At 40.7% G+C, this 27,783-nt stretch overlaps 1 protein-coding gene across 5 annotated transcripts in view; it reads left to right on the top strand.

The window, feature by feature from the left end:
- LOC126475530 (zinc finger protein 143-like) overlaps window positions 1-27,783 on the top strand; it is a 125,621-nt gene that overhangs the window by 86,205 nt on the left and 11,633 nt on the right. For all 5 annotated transcript variants that reach the window (XM_050103469.1, XM_050103468.1, XM_050103470.1 and 2 more), the window contains 2 exons: window positions 20,538-20,739; window positions 21,633-21,841. In XM_050103469.1, the coding sequence (XP_049959426.1) occupies window positions 20,538-20,739; window positions 21,633-21,841 (411 nt within the window). The remainder of the gene's footprint in view (window positions 1-20,537; window positions 20,740-21,632; window positions 21,842-27,783) is intronic.

Genomic DNA, 27,783 nt, shown 5'->3' on the forward strand with positions numbered 1-27,783 from the left:
GAGAAGGTGAATACAAAGTGAAACTACTGGCAAAAACAGAAAGAGGAAAATAAGACGACAGAAAAGATTTCGAAATGGAACAGTGACAATAACAAACGTAATTGTTGGATTCAAATTAATGATATCAATATAATGGAAGGAAACATTCCACGTGGGAAAAATTATATATAAAAACAAAGATGAGGTGACTTACCGAACAAAAGCGCTGGCAGGTCGATCGACCTGCCAGCGCTTTTGTTCGGTAAGTCACCTCATCTTTGTTTTTATATATAATTTTTCCCACGTGGAATGTTTCCTTCCATTATATTAAATTATTTAACAGTTACATTGCAGACCCATACACATTCCCTGATACACTTACACATGGAATAACTTATCTGAAACCTAAAGACCAAGCAGACACAGCAAACCCAACAAAATATTGTCCCATAACATGCCTACCAACAATATACAAAATATTAACTTCAGTCATTACACAGAAATTAATGACACATACAACACAGAACAAAATTATAAATGAAGAACAGAAAGGCTGTTGCAAAGGAGCACGAGGATGTAAAGAGCAACTGATAATAGATGCAGAGGTGACATATCAAGCTAAAACTAAACAAAGGTTGCTACACTATGCATACATTGATTACCAAAAAGCCTTTGATAGTGTACACCAACTCATGATTATTACAAATATTGGAAATATACAAAGTAGATCCTAAATTGATACAGTTCCTAAACATAGTAATGAAAAATTGGAAAACCACACTTAATATCCAAACAAATTCAAATAATATCACATCACAGTCAATACAGATTAAGCGTGTAATATACCAAGGAGACTCATTAAGTCCTTTCTGATTCTGCGTTGCTCTGAACCCACTATCCAACATGCTGAATAATACAAATCATGGATACAATATTACTGGAACATACCCACACAAAATCACACATCTGCTATACATGGATGATCTAAAACTACTGGCAGCAACAAATCAACAACTCAACCAATTACTAAAGATAACAGAAGTATTCAGCAATGATATAAATATGGCTTTTGGAACAGACAAATGTAAGAAAAATAGCACAGTCAAGGGAAAACACACTAAACAAGAAGATTACATATTGGATAACCACAGCGACTGCATAGAAGCGATGGAAAAAACAGATGCCTGTAAATATCTAGGATACAGACAAAAATAGGAATAGATAATACAAATATTAAAGAAGAACTAAAAGAAAAATATAGGCAAAGACTAACAAAAATACTGAAAACAGAATTGACAACAAGAAACAAGAGAAAAGCTATAAATACCTATGCTATACCAATATTGACCTACTCATTTGGAGTAGTGAAATGGAGTAACACAGGCCTAGAAGCACTCAATACACTTACATGATCACAATGCCACAAATATAGAATACATCACATACATTCAGCAACAGAAAGATTCACATGAAGCAGAAAGGAAGGAAGAAGGGGATTTATCGACATAAAAAACCTACATTATGGACAGGTAGACAATTTAAGAAAATTCTTTATAGAACGAGCAGAAACTAGCAAAATACACAAAGCAATCACTCGTATAAATATATCGGCTACACCACTACAATTTCATAACCACCTCTACAACCGTTTAGATCACATTACATCAACAGATACGAAGAAAGTAAATTGGAAAAAGAAAACACTACATGGCAAGCACCCGTATCATCTAACACAACCACACGTCGATCAAGACGCATCCAACACATGGCTAAGATAAGGCAATATATACAGTGAGACGGAAGGATTCATGATTGCAATACAGGATCAAACAATAAACACCAGATATTACAGCAAGCATATTATTAAAGATCCCAATACCACAACAGATAAATGCAGACTTTGCAAACAACAAATAGGAACAGTAGATCACATCACAAGTGGATGTACAATACTAGCAAATACAGAATACCCCAGAAGACATGACAATGTAGCAAAAATAATACATCAACAGCTTGCCTTACAACATAAACTTATAAAACAACATGTTCCTACATACAAGTATGCTCCACAAAATGTACTGGAGAACGATGAATACAAATTATACTGGAACAGAACCATTATAACATAAAACAACACCACATAACAAACCTGACATCATACTCACCAATAAAAAGAAGAAATTAACACAACTAATCGAAATATCCATACCAAATACAACAAATATACAAAAGAAAACAGGAGAAAAAATTGAAAAATACATCCAACTGGCTGAGGAAGTCAAGGACATGTGGCATCAGGATAAAGTTGACATTATACCAATTATACTATCAACTACAGGAGGCATACCACACAATATCCACCAGTACATCAACGCAATACAGCTACATCCAAATGTATATATACAACTACAGAAATCTTTAATTATTGATACATGTTCAATTACCCGAAAGTTCCTAAATGCAATGTAACATATACCGTACAGTTAAAAGGAAGTCACGCTTGATCAAGGTCCACCTCACTTTCCATCTTTGACCAGACATAACGTCTGAGAAAAGAAAGAATAATAATAACAATATTTTACAGAACATAGGAATTGATTATATTTATTTTTGATATGCAAAGAGTCAGAATAACTTTTACTGATCTGGTTATTGTGAATTTTAAGCTTGCGTACTGATGGTCACAATTCTTTTATTATTCAAAATACCAAGATTTTTTGACAGGCTGGCCTGTAATGAAGCTTGAGACCGATATAGGTTGGAATGTAACCCATTTTGGTTGAGTAGGAAAGTAGATGAATTTGAAAGCAGAAAACCTGATTGTGGTGATGGATTGAGCTGTAGCTTAGCCTCAGGTCTAGGTTAGGTTGGAGTGTAATAATTTGCATTGAAGGAGCCAATAAATCTCAATGTGAAAATAATAGATTGATGTGTAGCGTAGCTCATGATACACATTTGTCATTGCAATAACCTACTTGTATGTCTTATTTCCAAATCTTCCTGAAGAATGAAAACTGTGGTTAAGTTCCAGTCTTACGGTAGAAAATACTAGCTAATTTTATTTAGAAACCGTAGGAAATTATGAACAAGAATCTCATTGGCTACCTACATGTCATTCATGATTCATTGTGTCGACTTCCCAGGATTCATTCAGTGAACCTTTACCAACAGCAGCAGCAATGCAAAAGCTGCCAACACCGGAAGTGCACTTCTACTGGAATAAGCCAAAGCTCCATATTTCAAAGAGTGAAGCTCGAAGTAATGATATCATTACTATTATTGCACTTAAAGATTTACACCTAATATTTGACAGTGTATTTGCTAGTGATCATTTTTTTCTGACAGAATTTTATATTTTCTGTTATTTGTTTGACAGTAATTACTGCTTCGTTGCATAGATACCGTGACTGATTGCGTATGTGTGCCAGAAACGGATGTGGCCGGTCATAGGCCACAATACATTTGGTCATGCCAGTTCGACAACACATACCAAGTGTAAGAATATAGAATGCTGCGGAAACTTTAAGATATTGGTAGTTACATATACAGGGACATATCAGGTGGAATAGGTCATCAACATTTTAGGAGTCTTGCCACGGCTCCAGGCGTGCTCATTTGGGTATCTGTGGCTGTGTGTGTGTGAATGTGTGTATATCCACTATTGAAAGAGCAAGAGCTCAAAAGCTAGTGTAAATACTCTTTTCTGATGTGTGTTTCTATGTGAATCACACCAGTCATCTATAGGTTAGTGGTTGCCTTTCCTTCATTTTATGTAACATTTCAAGACAATTATTTTTGTTTGTACTTATAAACTTAATTGTACTAAGTATATAAAAACTGCTTTAAAAAGGCTTTTTACAACCTTCTTAAGTGCCAATCTGTCTGGGCTTAGAGTCGGATGGAGCTGGGAATGATCCATATGCCTTATGCATCTAAGGGATGAAAATAGTGTAAAATAAAATCAAAACCATAACTACACTACACACAGTATTCCAATGAAAAAAAAAATAATGAAATGTCATGTGACTAGGGCCTCCTGTCAAGTAGACATGTCACCTAGTGCAAGTTTTTTTAGTTGACGCCACTTCGGTACCTTGCATGTTGATGGGGTGATATGATGAAGCAGGCAACACAACACCCAGTCCCAGAGCAGAGAAAATCTCCAACCCAGCCGAGAAACGAACCCGGGCCCATTTGCATGGGATTCTGCCACACTACCAGTCAGCTATCAAGGCAGACAGTATTCCAATTGCTGATACTGGGAGGACAAGCGAGCCATCCAGCATCAGGGTTTGTACACCCGTTGTCAGTAGAAGCACCTCGAGGAGACGCAGCTTTGGGAGGCGGTGCAGAGAAACATGGTAGCACTCCTTTTGTTAAATGAACTGCAACAGAACACTGACACTGAGCACAGGCTAAGAATTCTGCAGTTCATACATACCTCAGTGAAACGCAGTAGTTAATGATGTGAGCCACGTGGTGTTGTGCAGGCAAGCTGCTGAGAGCATGGCCAGGGGTATTGCCTCGTCGGAGCGGAACAAGAGCCTGCTCGAGTGACGCTGCGGCATGCCTCATGTCTGGAATGCGTGGCCGTCTTAAATTCTCCCTCCAGCGGACGTGACCAGTGAAGATGTTGGGGGGGTGGGGGGGGGGGGGGGGCTGGTTTCCAGTCAGTGCAGTTCATCAGCTGTTGCTACAGATAGAGGCGATTGAAGTAGTTTCCACGGTTCCTTGGGGCCCTGCCTGGTCAGACTGTACATTCCATTTTTTGTGAAATGAAAGTGCATCATTGGACCAATCCTGAAACATATTCAGTAGTTGGGTAACAGTAAAAAATATTAATACTAAACCCATTTAACAATATTAAGACTAAACCCATTATAGGATGGATCTACTTATGATGTATGATCAGCAAAAGTGAAAGTTAGTAACAGGACACATCCATGGGCAGTTTCAGCCAAACCTATTACACACATGACTTACCTTCTGGGACAAAAGGCTGTGGGGATGGGACAAACATTGTGTCTTAGTGAGTAGGAGAGGGAGTAGACGAGTAAAAAATAAACATTTCTCTGTATGTGCTGGAGTATTTTCAACCAAACTTGGTACAAACAACTTATGGAGTGGGACTTTGGGAGTGAGGCATGCAAAAGAGTAGCTGGAAGTGGTCTGGGAAAAATATGTAAAAAGAAGCATAAGTCTAGAAAGAACACCAGGAGAATTTTTTACTTCACATATGAACTGGAATTTCAGTCTGGGAACAACCCTCCAGGCTTAGACATGTCTCTGTAGTATCCTTTCTTCCAGGGGTGCTAGTCCCACTAGGCTGCAGGAGAACTTCCAGCTACTCTTCTGCATGCCTCATTCCCACAATCCCACTTTATAAGTTGCGTGTACCAAGTTTGGTTGAAAATACTCCAGCGAATACAGAGAAATGTTTATTTTTTACATGCCACGTAGGAGACAAAATACTGGCAGAAGTAAAAACTGTGAAGGTGGGTCATCTGTCATGGTTGGAGAGCTTACTTGATGGAGCACTTGCCTGGAAAAGGCGAAGGACTCAGGTTTGAGCTCTGGTCCAGCACACAGTTTTAATCTGCCAGGAAGTTTCAGATATGACTTTCTAACTCAGAATAAGATCCCTGGCGGTGCACCACACGTAGCATCTAAAAGTTGACAGAGTTTAGTTCAACATTTTTGCACGTTCTGTGGATTATATTTGTGACAACTCACCATGTTGTGGAAAGCGTTAGTAGGTTCACAAATAAGGTACATTTTCTCTCTGTGAAAACATGCCGCTATTTGCAGAACTGGATTTTTTGTTTTAATCTTTATTATAGCTGTAAATTGTAGTAGCTGTTTTGAGGAATAACCAGAGCTCCAAGGCTTGTAGAAAGCACCAAAGCCGAAATAGTGTATGCACTGAAATCTAGCTAAATGAGTGAAGAACCTACAGAAAGCCCGGTGCCTTAGGGAGAATGCAATCAAAACTGAAATGCACAACACATTGGAACTATAGCAAAGGTGTTGTGTCATGCAAAGATGTCACTGACATTCACAAAGTGGAACTGAAAGCTGAGTGGGACAGAAAAGGCATTGTTGAATCCACATCATCATGAAAAGGGCACTTGTGCTGCTGCTGCTATTTCAAAGCCCATACCTCCTCCTAGAACTTCAAAAAAAGGCTGTGGTTGCTGCCATCAAGTGCAGCCACTAGCACAGCCACTGATGGGAGATGGAAAGTAAGCAGTCTGACGATGTCAACGTGGCTCTGATATTTCTCATTCCATGATGATGGCATAGGGCAGTCAATCTCACCCCAAGATGCTGCCTCCACACACTACAGGCTCCCCTCCCTAGCAGAAAGACGGGGTAAAAATGCAATCTCCATTATAAATGGCTCCCATATTGCAATGGAACATTAATGGATTCAGGACACATGTGGAGGAACTGAAACTCCTTGCACAAGAAGGCCTCCTGTCTTTTGTTTGCAGGAAGTGCACTTTAAAGTGTCTGTTGATGCTGTACTATGGGGCTGTTCTTTTCATTGCAAGGCTGACGTGACGGGAGTAGGCCAAAGAGGGGTTGCTATGTGTGTCAATAACGGACTCAACTCCTCGGCTTTGTCCTTGGGTACTGACATGCAAGTTTCAGCTGTTGCAGTTCATGTAGGTCAGAAGATCAGTATCTGCTCCCTGTACTTATCTCCACAGGATGCAATGGACACTGAGGCTCTCACAGACCTTGTTGAAGAACTGCCCCAGCCATTTCTCTTACTGAGTGATTTCAGTGCCCATAGTGTGTTATGCGGCTTGAACCATACTTCGAGAACATCATGTCATCTCAGGAGCTGTACATCCTCAACGAAAGTGGTCCCACTCATTTCTCAGCTGCTACTGTGTTATCCTCAGCCATCAACCTCTCTTTCTACTCGATGACCTTCATTCCAGAGTCCACATCCCACTATGGAGCCACCGACTGGATGGAGCATTACTCGAACAGAAGCCACTGAAATAGATAGTCAGCAGGGCTAATTGAATGCTGTTCAGCAAGCTGGTTGTGTTTGAACATCTCGACAGTGTCCAGGAATGGGTGGAGCACAGCACATGAGCAATTCATTATGCTGCTGACTTATTTATCCCAAAGTCCATAGGTCACTAGGAGGCAACCTGTATCTTGGTAGAACAATGAGTGCCGCTCAGCAATCGGGGACAGGTGTGCAGCTCTTCGACAGTTTCAATACTGCCCAACAGCAGACAACCTCAGCCTTCTGAGTCGCAAGAGTCAGTACTCAATGTGTAACTAAGGAGAGTAAGAAAAGGTCATAGCAAACGGTCCTGTACTCCATCAACTGTTCCACTTGTCCTACCAAAGTACAGGAAGCCATCAGGAGGATTTTCAGTAAGCACAGTCATTTCCAAATAGCAGCAGTGCTGAAACATGGGTGTTTCCAGACAATGCCTGGAAACACTGCTCAGACAATGGCAGAGCATTTTGGAATGACTACTGCCAATACCAGCCAGGATACGGCATTCATCCGTTACCAAGCGTCTGTAGAGAGGGGCAAGTTGGATTTCATATTCAATAATTCTGAGTCTTACAACTGCCCTTTCTCCACATGGGAGCTGGATTTGGCTTTGTCAGGGTCACAAATCTGGTACTCCTTGCTTCAACATTTGCCAACAGCATCACAGGATATCCCCCTTGGCTGTTTTAATTTGATACGTCAGACAGTCCAGTTTCCCAACTTGTGGAGGGAGATAGTTTTGATACCTCTCCTCAAACCAGGAAAGGACTGCACATGTCCCAGTAGCTACCAGTGTGTCACCTTAATGAGCTGTGTAGGATAGACCCTGGAGCAAGTGGTTAACCATCATTTAGTATGGTTGTCAAGAGAGCAGGCAACTCCTTAGCTGGTCTCAGTGTGGGTTCCGGAGATTTCGATATACTGTCGATAACGTGGTCCTGCTAGAGGTAGCTGTGCGGTGGGCTTTCCTACATGAACATCACTGTCTCAGTATATATCAGTTAGGCATACAACACTGCTTGGAGATTCAATATTCTTGTGCAACTCTGTCAATTGAGCTTTCATAGCCACCTACCCATCTTCATATAGTCTTTCCTATCTAAGAAATTTTTTAGGTCCTGTGTTGGTGACATGCTGTCGGATCGTTTTGAGCAAGGGAATGGTGTTCCTCAGGGCAGTATTTTAAGTGTTACCCCCTTTGCCATAGCTATAAACAATATCATGTCTGTGGTGAGGAGTCCTATTCAGTGCATGATTTTGGAGTTTTCTGTTCATCCTCTATAGTGTTGCAACTCATAATGCAGAGGTTGGAGGAGTGGGCTGCGAAGATGGGTTTTCAGTTTTCTGCAGATGAATGTGTGTGTCTTCATTTTAATCATGCTCATTGTCTTTTTAATTTACCTGAATGGAATATGAGGGGCACCAATGCACGTTTTAAAGGCTCAGTGAAGTTTCGAGGCCCCATCTTTTACTGCAAGTTGTCGTAGTTCCCAGACCTGAATGCCAAAACCCAGAAGGCACTGAATATCTAAATAGTCTTAGCCACAGGTCTTGAGGAGCAGAAAAGGTGCATCTGCTTCAATTTTTTAGGGCTTTCATGTGATTGCAGCTTTACTATGGAAGCACAGTATATGGATCAGCGAGGCTCTCTTACCTTAAGATTATTGATGCTATCGACCATGAGGGTAATTAGGCTGGAAGCAAGTGTTTACAGGGCCAGTGCCATACCCAGTCTCTGTGCTGAGGCTGGAGTCACTTAGTGTGGAGCAAGTACAACCACAACTCCTGGGTTTTAACTGCCTGCCACCACGGTTACTACAGAGGCCAAGAGTGATTTTAGATTTAGTGCAGTACAGGAGAGACTGCATTCCTACACGTGTGTTTAATACATTGTTTGTGACATTTCAGCTGAGGTCTGAAGCAGCATTTACAGGATTGAGACTCCATTAGTTGCTCTGTTATTTTTCTCAATTGTTTCCTCAAGATCCAACTGACCCAAGACTTTACTGTCTTCAGTGTGGAATTATATGTGATCTTGTAGGCACTATAGCAGATGAGACATGTTTAGAGTGCTAAATTCCTTGACTATTCCCATTCCTTGAGTGTCCTTCACTCTCTATAATGCTTGTACCCAGCAGATAAAGTAGTCTAGAATATCCAAGATGCCCTCCCTGATCATGAAGGCTGGGGAAGGAGGTGTCTTCCACTGGGTGCCAGAGCACATGGGTATTGTGCTTAACAAATGGGCGGATGTTGCAGCCAAGGAGATGTGTTATGATTCTCACTTAGTTCTGTGTGCCATCCTCCTGCGTGTCCTCACCTCACTGTCCAGGTCATGCATCACTGGTGAGAAGAATGGCTGGAAGTGACATATAACAAGCTGTGTCTTGTTAACTCCACAACACAGCCATGGCAGCAAAGCAGACAAAATGAGATCCTCCTTACTCGTCTTTGCATAGGCCACAGCCTTACGATGCATGGCTTCTTGCTCTGGCGAGAGAACTCTCCAAATGTGTGATGTTTGACTTGTTCCCTGAAATTTTAGGGTGCCATTTTTTGTGTGTTCTCAGATTGGCTAGCTTAGACATGTTTTTGATGAGCGATGAGCCAGCCACATATTTCTGTGAATCACTCTTAGTTTTCCTTTAGTCTTTTTGTGTTTTAATTGACAGTTTTCGCATATCTCCCCATTGTGGTGGTGTTCCCCATGTTGTGAGCTAGTGTGATTGAGCAAGTGATCGTGGTTGAGACTAGGAAAAAGTGAGTGTGCCTTGTGGTTCTTCTGTCACATTTTCTATGTTCTAACAACATTTCTTTCCATTGATCTTCATGTGTGTGCTGATAACCTCGAAGTTGAGTGCACCTAACCCACAAACACTTGAAGTAGATAGTTGCTACGAGCTATCATAAGTAGAGGTTATACTCATCAATCTGAATAAATAAAAAGTTGGTTCCTTTTAGTGACCCCTCGACCTAGATGTAGTTGCTGAAGGATTCAAGAAAAATTTGAGTGACATTTCGAATAGGTACCCAACTCTTGCAATTATAGTTGGGGTGACTTCAGCCTACCGTCAATATGTTAGTGAAAATTTGTGTTTAAAGCCACTGGTAGGCATAAAAATTGTCCAAAATTTTACTAAATGTATTCTCCAAAAATTATTTTGCACAGTTCAGGAGCCAACACGAAGTGTAAATGTTTGCAGTAACATACTAGCCTTCTTGACAACAAACAATCCTGACCAAATAGGGAGCATCATGACAGATACAGGGATTAGATGACTACAAGGTCATTGAAGTGAGACTGAATATAATAATATCCAAAACCATGAAAAAAATGCAAAATATAATATCTATTTAAAATAGCAAATAACAATTCAGTTGATGGCTCTTAAGAGACAGTCTCCATTCCTTCCAAACTAACAATGTAAACATACACCAGGTGTGGGTTTAATTAAGAGAAATTGTAATGTATTGATGACAATTGAGGGATTCATACCCAGATCCTCCATTGTACACTAAACAGGTTAGGACTCTGTTGCAAAAGCAGCAAAAATGCATGCTATTTAAAATATTGCAAAAAGATTGCTATTGATGTTTTACAGGAGCTTGAAATTTAGTGTGGACTTCAATGTGAGATGCTTTTAGTAATTTACACAGTGAAACTCTGTCTCAAAATTTGGCAGGAAATCTGAAGAGATTTTGGTCATATGTAAAGTAAACCAGTGACAATGCACAATCAATATCTTCACTATGTGATAGGAACAGCAATATTATTGTTGACACTGCAACTACAGTAGGCTTAATTAAAAGAGTGATCCAAAATTCCTTCACCAGTGAAGATACAGTAAAAATTTCAGAACTGAGATCAAGAACAGCTGCCAACAGTAGTCACTTAGAAGTGATAACCTTAATGTAGTGAAGCAATCTAAGTCATGTAATAAAGACAAGTCTTCTGGTCCAGACTGTGGAGTATACTAATGTAATAGCTTCATATTTAACAGTCATGTACAACCACTTGTCCGGTGAAAAATCTGTACCTAAGGATTGGAAATCTGCATAGATCACACCTATACACAAGGGAAGAAATAGAAGTAATGTACCGAATTATAGATCCGTACCACTGATGGCAATTTGCGGTAAGATTTTGGGTTGTATGCTGTGTTCAAACAATATGAAATACTTTGAAGAAAATGCTCCATTGACACTTGGTTGGCATGGATCCAGAGAGTATCATTCTTGTGAACAGAACCAGCCCTTTATTGACACAAAGTAATGAGTGTTAGAGCCCGCCTGGCTAACCGTGAGGTCTAACACGCTGCTTCCTGAACAGGAAGGCATACTGGTCCCCGGCACGAATCTGCCCGGCAGATTAGTGTCGAGTCCGGTGTGCCAGCCAACCTGTGGATGGTTTTTAAGGCAGTTTTCCATCTGTCTCGGCGAATGTAGGCTGTTTCCCCTTATTCCATCTCAGTTACATTGTGTCGGCGATTGCATCTGGGTACCTGCGCAAACACCGTTTCCACGTATAAACACGCCACCATTACTCTGCCATGCAAACATTTGAGGTTACACTTGTGTGGTATGAAACGTTCCCGGGGGGCTCAACTGGGGTCTGGACCACACAATAACCCTGAGTTTGGTGTGGGGTGGTGGTGGGGTGGGTGGACTGCTGTGGCTTGTTGTGGAGTTGTGAACCACTGAGAGCTACAATGGGACAAAGCCTCTCTGTCATTTCTAGGTCCCCATTTAATACAATACAATACAATGAGTGCTATTGACATGGAATCTCTAGTAGTTTTCATTTTTCTATATTTCTCAAAGGCTTTTGACACCATTTCTCATAAGCTGCGTCTAGTCAAACTGTGTGCCTCAATTGTGTGACTGGGTTTGTGATTTCGAAGTCATCGAGTGAAACAGAAGTGATATTTGGCATTCCCCGAGAAACTGTACTGGGCCCTCTGCTGTTTCTAATATATGTAAGCGATTTGGGAGACTAATGTGAACAGCTTTCTTGGGTTGCTTACAGTTGATGCTGTCGCTTTACTGCCTAAGTATAGTTATAAGAATATCAATATGAAGTACAAAATTATATAGACAAGATGTCAGTATGGTGCGAAGAAAGACAATTGACTCCAAACAATAAAAATTGAAAGGAACCGCACATGAGTACTAAAAAGAATCAACTTTAGGTTTTACAATAAATAGGTTTACAATAAATAGGTTGTTGATTCAACTAAACACCTAGGAATTACAATAATGAACAACTTAAATTGGAACCAAACACTGTGTTTTATTGGCAGAATACTTGGAAGAAGTAACAAATCTACTAAAGAGATTGCCTACACTACGCTTGTCATCCTCTGGTAGAAAAATGATTGTCATCCTCTGGTAGAATTTTGCCGCATGGTATGGGATATTTACATGATACGATTGATGGAGGACATTGAAAAAGTTCAAAGAGGGGTAACTCGTTTTGTATTAATGCAAAACAGGAGGGAGAGCGTCACGAGTATGGTACACGAGCTGGGTTGGCAATCATTAGAACGAAGGTACTTTTAACTGCGGCGAGTTCTTTATACAAAATTCCAATTTCCAACTTTCTACATCTACATCCACACAGATACTCTGCAAGTCACTGTGCGGTGCATGGCAGAGGGCACTCTGTACCACTACTAGTAATTTCCTTTCCTATTCCCCTCGCAAAAAGAGTGAGGGAAAAACAATTGTCTATATGCCTTCGTAGGAGCCCTAATTTCTTGTATATTATCTTCATGGTCCTTATGTGCAATGTATGTTGGTGACGGTAGAATTGTTTGGCAGTCAACTTCAAATGCCAGTCCTCTAAATACCCTCAATTCCCATTTGACTTCCCAAAGCATCTCCGTAACACGTGTTGTTCGAACCTACTGGTAACAAATATAGCAGCCCACCTTTGAATTGTTTCAATGTGTTCCTTCAATCTGACCCTGTTTGCATCCCAAACATTCGAGCAGTACTCAAGAATATGTCGCACCAGCGTCATATATGTGGTCTCGTTTACAGGTGAACCGTTCTTTCCTTAAATTCTCCCAATAAACCAAAGTTGACCATTCACCTTTCCTGCTGCAGTTTTCACATGGTCGTTCCATTTCATATCACTTTGTAATGTTATGCCCAGATATTTAAATGACTTGACTGTGTCAAGTGGGACTCTAGTAATACTATATCGGAAATTACAAGTTGCTCTTCCTACCCAACCTCTCCTGTAAATGTAAAAATATTTTTTTGACTTCCATCTATATATGGAGAAATGACCCCATAATAAAATAAGATAAATCGGAGCTCACACAGAAGGATGTAAGTGTTCATTTTTCTTACATGCTGTATAGTAGTGGAACAGTCGAGAAATAGTCAGAAAGTGGTCCTGTGAAAAGGGTGCCAAGCCCTTAAACATGAATAGCAGAGTAGTGATTTAGATGTAAATGACTCTTCATCTACAACAAAATTTATCAATTGTAACCCAACCACATATGCACTGTTCACATAGAAATTCATCTATGAATTAGAAGTTGTTAAATAGAAATAATTTCAGTTTGTTTTTAAAACAGCACCGAAGCTCAAGGAAGGTGGTTAGATATTTTTATGCGGTATTGCAGTGTAACAATGTTCAAAGGAAGGTGCACTGTGGCCACTGAAGCTATAGTAAAATGCATGTAATGTGTTCACAGTTGACACACACACATATATATATATATATATATATATATATATATATATATATATATATATATATATATATATAAAAAGAAAGATGATGAAACTTACCAAACAAAAGCGCTGGCAGGTCGATAGACACACAAACAAACACAAACATACACACAAAATTCTGCTTTCGCAACCAATGGTTGCCTCGTCAGGAAAGAGGGAAGGAGAAGGAAAGACAAAAGGATATGGGTTTTAAGGGAGAGGGTAAGGAGTCATTCCAATCCCGGGAGCGGAAAGACTTACCTTAGGGGGAAAAAAGGACAGGTATACACTCGCACGTGGCCACGTGGAATGTTTCCCTCTATTATATATATATCTGCTTGTGTCTGTATATGTGTGGATGGATATGTGTGTGTGTGTGTGTGTGTGTGTGTGTGTGTGTGTGTGTGTGTGTGTGTGCGCGCGCGCGCGAGTGTATACCCGTCCTTTTTTCCCCCTAAGGTAAGTCTTTCCGCTCCCGGGATTGGAATGACTCCTTACCCTCTCCCTTAAAACCCACATCCTTTCGTCTTTCCCTCTCCTTCCCTCTTTCCTGATGAGGCAACAGTTTGTTGCGAAAGCTTGAATTTTGTGTGTATGTATGTGTCTGTTTGTGTTTCTATCGACCTGCCAGCGCTTTCATATATATATATATATATATATATATATATGCATTGTTCATGATATTCTGCAATGCTGGAAAGTGACTTTTAGTTAAAATGTCTCCCCTGTACGGGAATATACATAATGAATGTACAAGTGCAGGTGTTTACACATGGATGACGACATATGGAAGTTTGGGTCTTGCTGTAAAGCATGCTCAGATAGCTGAAATGGTTAAGGTGGTCGTTTGTGACAAGTGGGAAATCCAAGTTCGAGTCCTGGTCCAGCACAAATTTTCAATGTTGTCATTCCATTATACAGCTGTAGGTTGTTCACATTTACAACTGTGAATATATTTCATGTAGATATTTTTATGTCTGTGTGCTTTCTTCCTTCCTGCACAAGACTGAGGTTAAGTGGTGGATGATGGGGGCTATTTTTGTTCCTGGTGTTGTATTGATGTATGACATTATTATTTCCAAATAATGCCAGATTCGTTCAGACAAATCTCATAAGAGAATAAATGTATGTAAGGGTATTGTTAGTAGTCTCGTGTTATGTTTTAAACAGCTGTTTGCATGAAATTCAACGATGAACACCAGATATTATACTTATGGCATGTTTCTGTATAATGAATACTTTGTGTATGTTGGCTCAGAAAATTTTCCCATATGACACCAAGAAATGAAAGTAAACAAAATAAGCTAATTTTCTGATGCCTTCATCAACAAAACCAGCAATTGCACTTAGAGCAAATGTTGCTGAACTCAGGCTTTTGAAAAGATTGATAATATGTTATTTCTAATTCAAGTTATGATCAATATGCAGACCCAGGAATTTTATGCAACCAGTTATATATATTTTCTTTCCCCTTACCGCATTGTTATTGATAATGATACACCTTACCTTGTGCAGAATTGTATGAACTACTTCTTCTTCTTCTCCTTCTTCTTCTTCTTTTAGTAAGAAAGAAAGGTGCCTTTTACCATGAACCAATCAATATTGTCTTTGAGAATTTCATTCATTGTTCATTCTGTTGTTGCAGTACTGTTGGGCTTGAATATGATTATTGCATCATCTGCAAAGAGCACAATTTCTGTTTTATCAGTATAACATGGAAGGCCACTTACATACTGCAAGAACAGGAGTGTTCCCACAATTGAACCCTATTGAATGCCAGTAGTAATTTGTCCCCATTCAGAAGGAGATTCATCATGAGAGATGCATCAGCTATTTAAGATAGCCATTTGCTTGGTATCAATTAAATATGAAGTGAACAACTTAGTTAAAATTAAAATTGTGATTGAGTTGGTGATGAGGTCTTATAAATGGAGAGTAACTTATTAGTTTTAGTCTATAGTTTTTATATTTCTAGTTTGATTGCTGAGTGCCCCAATCATATGGAAATCCAATTTTGGTCAATTACATTGCCACAGAATCTTAAGAAAACTTTTAGAAATTAGCAGCACTCTGTAAAACTGTTTCAAAGTAGTAAACATTATAGAAAATCTGTTCCTATACCTGTTCTAAGATACGAGAAGTGATCGGAAACTAAGGTTACAAGGCTGATATTCCTAGATTTTTATCTCTTACGATGAAATTAGTAATTTGAGGTAATCCTGATACATGTGGTTGGCAGCTGTGCAGTTTCAGGGATCTGTCACATACAGCACTAGTTGTAGGTGACTCATTTGGAAAACTGCTCTCAAAGGAATCTGCTTAGTTATTCAATTTCTGTGGGCAGAACATGTAACCATGTCTGAAATCCATTGGTAGCTTGTAGAGGTTCACAGATAGACTAATGTCATGTCAGTATGTCAAAGAATGGTGTCGAAGTTCATTACCACTAGAGAAAATGTCACCAACAAGAATTACCATGGCTGACTGAGAATGGCATTAACAGATTTGAGCACAGCTTGCATGGTGGAGCTGATTCAGGACAATGGAAGGACCATGTTATGGCATGTGATGGTGGAATTGGGAATGTCGTTGGGAAGCATTTGTCGCATTGTTCATGATATTCTGCAATGCTGGAAAGGTTTTTGCTAACTGGTTCCATGAAATTTGAGCAACCAACACAAGGAGAAGTGCACAAGGATAAACCTGTAACTTTTGCAATGGTTCTCCATGGAAGGGGCAGTTTCCCTCACAGCAGTATCATGGGTGACAAAACATGGATCCATCACTACACTCCCAACAGTAAGTGGTCATTAGTGGAGTAGAAACACACCTCCTCTGCAGAAAGGCAAAGAAGTTTGAGGTGACCGCCATCTGCAGGAAGGTGATAGCCACAATGTTTTGGGACATTGTGTCACACTCGTGGAGTTTTTGGAAAGAGGGAAGACAGTGACCACTGATTGATACTGTAAGACCTGGACATGATTGCTGAAAGTAGTCAGGAGGAAATACCCATTACTTCCAACTGAGGACATCATCTTCCTTCATGGCAAAGCATAACCTCATACAACCAAGAAGACCACAATGCTGTGGAAGTAGTTTCGCTGGGCCATCGTCAACCACCCCCCCACCTGCTGTGGTCCCAACCTCGCACCAAGTGACTTTCTCCTTTTTCCTCACTTGGAGGGACACCTAGGAGGCTGATGATTCGCATCAGGCTAGAAGGTGGAATACTTTGCGATAATGTGGCTGAATGCACAAGGACAGCATTTTTACCAAGAGGTTGTATTCAAACTCATCCCAGAAAAATAACCTAATGTATGTACTATCAGTTGGCTGTGTTGGTTGTCATACTTCATAGTAGGTAATTAGCAAGTAATCCTTGATAAGTTTCGTGTAATATTCTGCACTTACATTCATTAAGTGACTGTAGTGTCTGTTGTGTTATAAACTATTAAGGTGTCCATAATCAAATCTGAGTGACAGAGTGTGTAAATAAAGTTTCAAGACTGATTTTTTCCTGAGTAGCGGTGTGCGTGCAGACCAGTCTCACCACCTGCAGCGGGTGGTGAGGGCTGTTGGCTAAGTGAGCCAAGCATTGGCATTCGCTGGCAAAATTCTGGAGTCAAAACATTGAAAGTTTAGGGAGTGTCCGTTTCAAAACATCATCAAGAAATTGGAGTGTCTGAAATGCAGCGGCTCTTGGAGCAGCGATGTTTAATCAAATTTTTGTGTAAAACTGGGAAAGACCAGTATGGAAACATTCAAAATGATTCAAGAGGCCTATAAAGAATACACCTTGTCACATGCTGTGATTTTCATGTGGCACAAGAGGTTCAAAAATGGCCATGATAACTTGGAGGATGATGAACTCTGTGGAAGACCTTCAACAAGCAGGACTGATGAAAATCTGGCCAAAGTGAATCAAGTTTTAAACAGTGATCGACATCTCAACATCAGAAAGCTTGCAGATGAAATGGGTTTGAATCACCAAACTGTTTCAGCCAGTGACAGAAGATATAATGATGAGAGAAGTGTGCACAAAACTTGTCCTTAAAGTGCTCTCATATGAACAGAAGAAGCAGCACTTGGCTGTTTCACAGGAAATGGTTGAACGTTTGCAAACCGAACCTAATTTTTGGACGAAGTGGTTACTAGTGAAGAGACCTGGCTCTTTGAATACGATCCAGAGTTGAAGAGGCAGAACTTGGAGCGGCACACCTCCGTATCACCAAAGCCGAAGAAAGCCCGCATGAGGAAGTCACGTGTGAAAGCATGCTTATTGCTTTCTTTGGTGCAAAAGGAATGATCCACAAAGAGTTTGTGCCTGCCGGACACACTGTCAATGGTCAGTATTATTCTGGAGTGGTCCGCCGTTTGAGGGATCAAGTGTGCCGAGAGAAGAAAGACGACTGGGTACTACACCATGACAATGTGACTGTTCACACCTGCTTCACTGTCACTGAAGTTTTGACCTGGTTCAACATGGCAATCCTACCGCAGCCAGCCTATAGCCCTGACTTTGCCTCCAGTGATTTCTTTTTTTTCCCCTGAATGAAGAGAGACCTGAAAGATAAGCAGTTTGACTGCATTGCAGCAGTCCAAAAGGCTTCGGTGAGGATTCAGAACAGCATTCTGGTTAAGGAGTTCCAGGGGAGCTTACTAGCAGTTGAAATCTCGTTAGCAGTGGTGTGTGGATTCTCAAGGCACCTATTTTGAAGAATTTTAGTCTGATGTATGAAAGTATTCAATAAACTTCAAGTTCTGAGACAATTCTTGAAAGTTTATTTACACGTCCAGTCTGTTAGTGTTTTTCAAGGAACATGTAAAAACTATGTACGGTTACACTGATGTTTGCATTTGTTTTGTGTTTCCTGTGAGACTGAGTATGCATACTGGAGATTCCTTGCACTGCTAATCATTCGTATAAATGTTACAAGAGTTTCTTGTGAAATAATTCTGAAAGCATTCTTCATTGAGAGTTGCATGACTGTCATTACGGCTTTATGCTGTGTTGAATTTTTCCATTGCACCAGGGTGGTCGGCTGCTTACTTGTTAATCATAATGGAGAAATGTTATGTGTGTAGCTATTTTTAGATTTCCAGAAAGCATTTGGCACTGTGCCATACTGCAGACTGTTCATGAAGGTACAAGTGTACAAAAAAGATTCTCACATACTGGGGTGGCTCAAAGACTTTTTAAATAATAGAACCCTGTATATTGTCATGGATAGTGAGCGTTCACTGTTTATATGGATATCATTAGGAATGTCCCAGGGAAGTGTGACAGGATAGGGTGAGCAGCAGTCTGCAACTATTTGCTTATGATGCTGTAGTACACTGGAATGTGTCATCTTTAAGTGAACATAGGGAAATACAGGATGACTTTACAGGATTTTTATTTTGTTTCATGAAATTGGAGAGTGCTGTACGAGTAGGAAAATGTAAGTTAATGCAGTTGAGTAGGAAAAACAATCCTATGATGTTCAGATATGCTATTAGTAGTGTGCTGCTTGACACAGACATTGCAAAACAACCTGAAATGGAATGAGCATGTTGGGTTTGTTGTGGGGAAGGTGAGTGTTCAGCTTGGCTTTACTGGGAGAGGATTTTAGGAAAGCAAAGTTTGTTTATATAGAAGACAGAGTATAGGACACTTGTGTTACACATTCTTGAGTACTTCTCACGTGTTTGGGGTCTCCACCAGTCAGGTTAAAGGAAGGCACTGAAACAATTCAAGAGATCTGCTCTTAGACTTATTATTGGCCAGTTCTATCAGCATGTGAGTATTATGGAAATGTGTGAACTCAAATGGGAAGCCTTGGAGGGAAGAAGGTATTCCTTCAGCAAAACTCCATTGAGAAAGTTTAGAGGGCCAGCATTTGCAACAGACTAAGAATCTTCCTACTGCCACCAGCGTACATCTCACATAAGGACTGCAAAGATAAATAAGAGAAATCCAAGCTTATATAGAAACATACAGACAGCCATTTCTTTCCTAGCACCATTTGCAAATGGAACAGGAAAGGGATTACTGAGCAGTAGCCTAAAGTGTAGTGGCTTGCAGAGTACATATGGAGATGTAAATGTTATCACAGGTCAAAATATGGTTTTATATATATATACACACACACACACACACACACACACACACACACACACACACACACAAAGATGATGTGACTTACCGAATGAAAGTGCTGGCAGGTCGACACACACACAAACATAGACACAAAATTCAAGCTTTCGCAACAAACTGTTGCCTCATCAGGAAAGAAGGAAGGAGAGGGAAAGACGAAAGGATGTGGGTTTTAAGGGAGAGGGTAAGGAGTCATTCCAATCCCGGGAGCGGGAAGACTTACCTTAGGGGGAGAAAAGGACGGGTATACACTCGCGCACACACACACATATCCATCCACGATTGGAATGACTCCTTACCCTCTCCCTTAAAACCCACATCCTTTCGTCTTTCCCTCTCCTTCCTTCTTTCCTGATGAGCAACAGTTTGTTGTGAAAGCTTGAATTTTGTGTGTATGTTTGTGTTTGTTGGTGTGTCTGTCGACCTGCCAGCACTTTCATTTGGTAAGTCACATCATCTTTGTTTTTAGATATATTTTTCCTACGTGGAATGTTTCCCTCTATTATAACCATATATATATATATCTGTGTGTGTGTGTGTGTGTGTGTGTGTGTGTGTGTGTGTGTGTGTGTGTGTGTGTGTGAGAGAGAGAGAGAGAGAGAGAGAGAGAGAGAGAGAGAGAAACAAGATTGTTTATTTTAAATGAATGCATGGCTTCAATTATTTCAGGTTCATGAACGAACACACACAGGAGACAGGCCATTCCGTTGCACTGTTCGAGGTTGTGATAAAGCATTTGCAACAGGCTATGGTCGGAAAGCCCATATTCGTACACACACTGGTGAGAAGCCTTACAGGTGTCCTGAAGACACATGCAAGAAAGCCTTCAAAACTTCTGGAGACCTTCAGAAGCACTTACGTACTCACACGGGTAAACATTATTTTGCTTTTTGTTCGCTCTAGTCTGTAGCAGAATTACTTGATATTAATTAACCTGTACTATTATTGAGACAGTAAATGTTATTGTGCATCGTAGTTGACAGATGTAAAGCATTGTGGAAGATGTACAAGGAAACATGTGATAATGGTGCTTGGAGAATTAGGACCAATGCAGAACTGTATGGACTGTATAAAAACCCACCGATCACCATAGGTGTAAACAGAATGAGATTGCAGTGGTTTGGACATGATGTGCGAGAATCAAGGAACAGCGGGTGCCAACGAAGGTGCTGTCTACAGAGCCAGACAGTAACTCTGTGGAGAGACCAAAACTTTGATGAGTGGAAGATGTAGAGAGAGTTCTGAGAAGATTAGGTGTGCAGAACTGGAGAAGTTTGGCAGAGTCAAGAAGTGACTAGAGGAGACAGGTCTTCAACAAAGCCAGGTCCCTCCATGGGCCATAGTGCCAGAAAAGAAAGATGAAGCTGTACCTTGAGTGTGATATATGGTATGAGCAAAGACCAACTGCCTTTAACTTAATTGTATCTAGGAAAGAAGATAGATGTGAGATGATGGGTGTTCGATCAGTTATCTTTAATGTTGGTATGGTAAAAAATTGCAAAGAAGTCATCATTTCTGAAGTACTTAGCTATGGGCATGTTAAAGTTATTGTGAGATTTCATCTACACGGTTGTCATTCTGATAATGTAATCTCATTCCAAATACTAATTTCAAGAATCTTAAATCTCGTCCTCAAGAACTTTTATTGCTCATTCATTGTTGTTTTCCTGTTGTTCATGATATACAAAAAGCTGATTACTTTATGTTTATATTTGGTGGGACTTGAGGTGGTTATTGTTTTATATGAACATTTTGTCTTTTCAGGGGAACGCCCGTTCACATGTCCAGTTGCTGGTTGTGGACGCTCCTTTACTACATCTAATATACGAAAAGTGCATGTGAGAACACATACTGGTGAACGGCCTTATGTTTGTAATGTTGAAGGATGTACAAGAGCATTTGCATCTGCAACAAATTTTAAGAACCATCTCAGGATACACTCTGGAGAGAAGCCGTATGTTTGTAGTATTAAGGTACGCATGTTAAATACACATTTAGAAAATTGTGTGTGATATAATGCAAAGCCATATAATAAAATCATTCTAGGTCTTTTCATCTCGTAATTTTGTGTAATTTCTAATATCCTTTCTTTTCTTGCTTCTTCCGATCTCATCACAACAGTATTCAAGGCTCAGATAGAGTGTCATGTGTACACAATCCCTGAGCTTGCAATGTAAGTAGCAGTTGCTGAACGTAGCCCATTGGGACCATCAGAGTTCCAGTCAGCACCAATTAACACCCAACTAATACCAAGTAGGAATACTTTTGAGTGCAGCTAGACTGCAACTAACATGAAGCCCTATCCATCCTATGTTCTTGGGAGCAAGTGGAAAAGCAAAATGGCTCGTAAATAATTTCTGAATATTAGAGACATGAGTCATCAACAGGTTTCATGCTGTCCATCCTTTACCATATTGAATACAGATTGTAAACCAATTCAGAAAGAAAAGGAAAAGTCAGTCAGTGTAAACCTGTGAATAGCAGTTTGGTATTAGTCAAAGCTTTGACAAGAACCAAAGTATATCCATCTTCATTGGTATCTCTGGCTGTTGTGGTGGGCCGATGGTGCCAGGACTGGAGGTCCTAATGGCACAGCCTCCCCCCTCCCTTTCCCCAGTGCTCACTATCCTTGTAGCAGCACCTTGTGTCCTCTGTGAAATATGGCCAGGCAGGCTGATGTCTGCACCACATAGGAACTCCGTTCTGCTGCAGCTGTTAGCTAAGTATACTTATAAGTAGTGAGTTCCAGCACAGGCTTCCTTGGAAGTCGTAACATTTTGTGGACTTCACTTGTGCTTTAGAAGTCCTGCCCATCCACTTCCTTTCTGAATGACACACTAGGTGGGACTGGTGTGTATGCCATTCTCCACACAGAAATCTTTGAATTGTGAGGATACAAACTCAGGACCATTGTCGGAGTATATGATATGGGAGTATTCCCATAATGACAAAAATGTTAGTCAAAGCCCAGAACACATTGCAATTGGTGGATGTGAACTTGGGGGGAAAGGTAAACTATAGAGAATGTCAATCGCCAACAGCCACATTGCTACCTTGAACTGGCCCATGAAGTCAGTTTAAGAATATATCTGTAGCAAGTAACTGGTGTTGCTAGGGACTTCATTCACATCATCACCCATTGCAGTTTATGGAGCAAGTGTATGATCCATCACTGAAGTGGAGGCAGAATTGATCATCCTCTGTTACCAATAAGAGGATCCCGTAGTGGATGTTGAACCTGTTGTGCAGTGAGATACAAACGTGGAATTTGCATCCATCTGTTTTAGCACATAATCAGATCACCCAATCCGAACAGACAAAACAGCAGATAATCTTTCATTGTAAATTGGATTACCATGTGGGCTGCAATGGGAAATTCTTCCGAGATGTGTGACAAGTTGGAAATACAGAAATATAGAAAAGAGTCCAATGTTGCAGTTTCTTGCATTTTTTAACAGGAACTGCAGGGCATATAATAAATTCAGCAACTTATGGTCCACTCTAATGGACCTTTGTTCTGTAAATGTACCCATAAAACTTCCAAATGCCATAATTATATTGTGGCCAGCCTCCTTTTTGCTTTGAGGGTACTTCAACCGAGCTGCTGATGGGTTTGTCACCTAATAGCAACTGGGTGATTCATACTGCTGAAGTACTTACTAGAGACAGAGAAACAGTACCACACTATAGAGGCAGTGGTGATGAGCGTAAGTTGCTTACCTGGCATAAAAGTAACCAGACTGGGAACAGATGTCTGCCAGTTTATGACATAGACCACTTGAACTTGATGCCCTTCGTCTTGAGCTATTTCAGTGAGTACAAAATTTTTACAGCATCTGGGAGAAATTTGCCATAGTAGTTGACCTTGCCTGGGAAAGTTGAATCTTAAAACATGTTCTGAGCTCAGATGTAAAGTGGTATATTGAGCAGGATGATATCCTCTGTGCCAGCCATCATGGATTCCGAAAACATTGATCATGTGAAACTCAACTTGCACTCTTCTCACATGGCATGCTGAAAGTTACAGATGAAGGTGGTCATGTAGCTGCAGCGTTTCTTGACTTCAGAAAGGTATTTGACTCAATACCACACACACACACACACACACACACACACACACACACACACACACACACACTTATTTGTGACTGGATTTAGAATTTCTTTCTGGAGAGGACACAGCATCTCATCTTGGATGGAGAATCATTGACAGATGTAGAAGTAACTTCAGGTGCGCCCCATCGAAGTGTATTGGGACACATGCTGTTCATGTTGTATCCAAATGATTTTGCAGACAAGGTAACCTCAGACTTTGGCAGTGGTGCAAATATTGGCAATTTTCAGACACGTAAAACATTGTTCTTTGGAAATTAAAACAAAACAAAACTTAGTATCCTGTGTGTCACAGTTAGAATCGGTCAGTTCATACTAATACCTAGGTGTAACAATTATATTATGAAAAGGATAGGTTGCTAATCACCATTAAGAAGAGGCATTGAGTTGCTGACAGACAGAACAAAAAGACTTGTATACATTTGAGTTTTTGACCAAAACTCTTTCTTCTAAAGTAGAAAATACTCTCTCTCTCTCTCTCTCTCTCTCTCTCTCTCTCTCACTCTCTCTCACACACACACACACACACACACACAGACACACACACGGCCACTGTCTCTGGCCGCTGAGGCTGGACTACATGTAGCAACTGTGCCTGCTTGGAGTAGTAGTCTGTGAGTGGTGAGGCTAAGGAAGAGGCTGGGACAGGGTAGTGAGAAGGATAGTAGGGTAGGAGTGGCGGAAGGTGTAGCTGCTAGGTGCAGCCGGGAGGTTGGGAAGGGGGGGGGGGGGGGGGAGAATGACAGAGAGAGGAGAGAAACAGAAGAGGGGGAAAAAGTCTTGTGGGCACATTAGTGGAATAGAAGGCTGTGTCATGCTGTAGTGGGAGAGGGAAAGTTATAGGTGGGTGAAGGACAGAGACAAGTGAAGGTTGGGGGGCAGGGGGGTTACGGGAACATAGTATATCTTGCAGAAAGAGATCCTTCCTGCGCAATTCAGAAAAGCTGGTGTTGGTGGGAAGGATCCACATGGCACAGGCTGTGAAGCACTCATTGACAGGAAGTGTGTTGTGTGTGCAGCATGTTCAGCAACAAGGTGGTCTAGCTGTCTGTTTATCACAGTTTGTCAGTGGCCATTCGTGTGGACAGATGGCTTGTCAGTTGCCATGCTCACATAGAAAACAGCACAGCGATTGCAGTGTAGTTTGCAGGTCACATGACTGCTTTCAAAGGTAGCTCTGCCTTTGATGGGATAGGCAATGCTTTTGGCTGGACTGGAGTAAATGGTTGTAGGAGAATTTATGGGACAGTCTTGCATCTAGGTCTGTTGTGGGCATATGATCCTAGAGGCAAGGGTTGGGAACAGGGATGGAGTAGGGGTGGACAAGAATATTGCATTGGTTCGGTGGATGGTGGATAGCATTTGAATGACTGTGATTTTGATGTAATCTCTCTCCTGATTCGCATTCCTCTGTCTGATTTGTTATGGTCAGTTGAGGTTAGGTCGAATTAAAGAACCTGTTTCAACATGGGTGGACTTCACTAACTTTACCATCAAGACCATGGTGGATTGGTGTGTTGAGCGTAAATGTCAGTCACATTTTATTCAATGAGTGATCATGTGAATGGATGATGAAGTTGCGACAGGGAGCCCTTTGTCACCTGTTATTGCTGATCTGGTTATGGAAGATTTCGAGGGATATGCATTAGAGTCAGTGACATTGAAACCTACATACTGTTTCAGATATGAAATGAAATGAAATGTCATGTGACGAGGGCCTCCCGTCGGGTAGACCGTTCGCCTGGTGCAAGTCTTTCGATTTGACGCCACTTCGGCGACTTGCGCGTCGATGGGGATGAAATGATGATGATTAGGACAACACAACACCCAGTCCCTGAGCAGAGAAAATCTCCAACCCAGCCGGGAATCGAACCCGGGCCCTGTGGATTGACAGTCTGTTGCGCTGACCACTCAGCTACCGGGGGCGGGCGTTTCAGATATGTAGATGATACTTTAGTTGTTTGGCCTCATGGAGCTGAGAATTTAAATGGCTTTTTAAAACAACTTCATTAAATTCTTGCAAGTGTTCACTTCACGGTGGATGTGGAAAAGGATTATAGCCTTCCCTTTCTTGATGTTATGGCGAAGAGGAATCTTGATGGTATGTTGGGAAATGCCATTTAGAGGAAACCAACTCAGATCAATTCGCGTCTTCATTCTAATAGTTTTTACCATATGGCTCAGAATGAAGTGGCAATCTGCATCTTGGTTCATAGGGCCAAGACACCTCAGACCTGGAAAGTTTGTCAGCTGAGTAGGCCCACCCCAAAATCACTTTTTGCGAGAATAGTTGTAGTGGAAAACAGATCAGACACGTGTTATGCTATCCACCAACCTTGAATCAGGTGAGTGATGAAAATAAGGAGTTAGCACCAAAGTCTATAATATTTTGCCGTAGGTAGGTAGGAATTCCAATGGGGTAGACCATGTTGTGTTGAAGCATTAAGTTAAGTTTATTTTTTGATCACCATCTAAGATCAGGGCCCTTTTATGATGTGTAAAGGATGATCTTGGTTTACATAAGGTACGTGTCTACTGTATCCTTTGCAGTTGTGCCATGTCATACTTCAGTCAGACCATCAGGACCACGGAGGACTGGTGTACTGAGAATAAGCGTTGCATGCACTTAAGGATAGTTGGAACTCCCTGTACTGACAATGTTAAATTTAGTGACTTGGCTTCCCTGCGTTTCAGGAACCAATATAGCCATTGACATGAAACTTTTGCAGGACATTAAACAGTATATTCTGAGTCTGCTGAACTACAATAATTGTATTTCAGTCACTGTTTTCGGAAATACAGTTTTTTAATTACACAGTTAAAATTATGTGTACCTTTTTTGTATGTTATCCTAAATAATTTTAATTATATATAACATTATGTTCTTTTTTAGTTTATTAGACTCAGGATTTGTATGTTATTACTCCCTGAAAATTTAAATACTCTACTCGAAGTGGTTTCTGAGATTTAGGGAAAAATGCAGCAGAAAATGTAAATTTTCAGGAATGTCTTCTCAAGTTTCAAAAGACTGTAACTCACTTAATATATGCTTAATTTTTTATTTCTAGTCACTCAGAAGCATGCTGCCCCATACTGTATGTCATCCTCTTGATCTTTATCCAAGTTTTTTCTTCTTTCTGGTTTCCTTAGTGGCCAACTGTGGTGCATACTCTGCTGTATCAATGCGAACCTTGTCCATCAGTTCAAGTTCTCTGATGCAGTTTTCTCCAGGATTAATTCGCATATGCTGGAACACTTTGGCCCTACCAATGTTACCATCATTAAAAGCAATAACAGCATCACTGAACCCCCACTTAGTTTCTTCATTCCAACAAAAACATTTTTCGGTAAGTGAGTCTGTATAAGATTACTGAATGACTCATTGGGATTTCGAGTCTGACCATACAGACACTTCTTCAGTAATTCAGGATTTGGCAGGTCTCTGTAAATGGGTTTTATGATATCCGTGACTGCTGCTGGGACGGAATGTTTATGGCTGTATGAAGTGTTTGAGTACTGGGCATTGCACCATGAATCAGGTCCAGGAGGGCAAAGGTGGTGTACTGGTTTTTTATTAGTTGACAGTCTGTGGAAGAAGGTAGCCCATACTGCCTGCTTCAGTTTCAACAAATCCTTAGTATTATTTCTAATGGCCATCCCATAATACTGCTGTAGTTCATCAATCATTTTGTCTGCCAGCCTGCCTCTTATCGTTTTACCATCAGAAAGTTTCTTGTCTCTCAAACTTTGTTTCAACTTCCTCAACCTGTTGCCCTTTCTCTTCTGGATGTGACCAGCACAT

The sequence above is a fragment of the Schistocerca serialis genome, chromosome 4 (assembly GCF_023864345.2).
Source record: "Schistocerca serialis cubense isolate TAMUIC-IGC-003099 chromosome 4, iqSchSeri2.2, whole genome shotgun sequence".
In the NCBI taxonomy this organism is placed as follows: Eukaryota; Metazoa; Arthropoda; class Insecta; order Orthoptera; family Acrididae; genus Schistocerca; species Schistocerca serialis.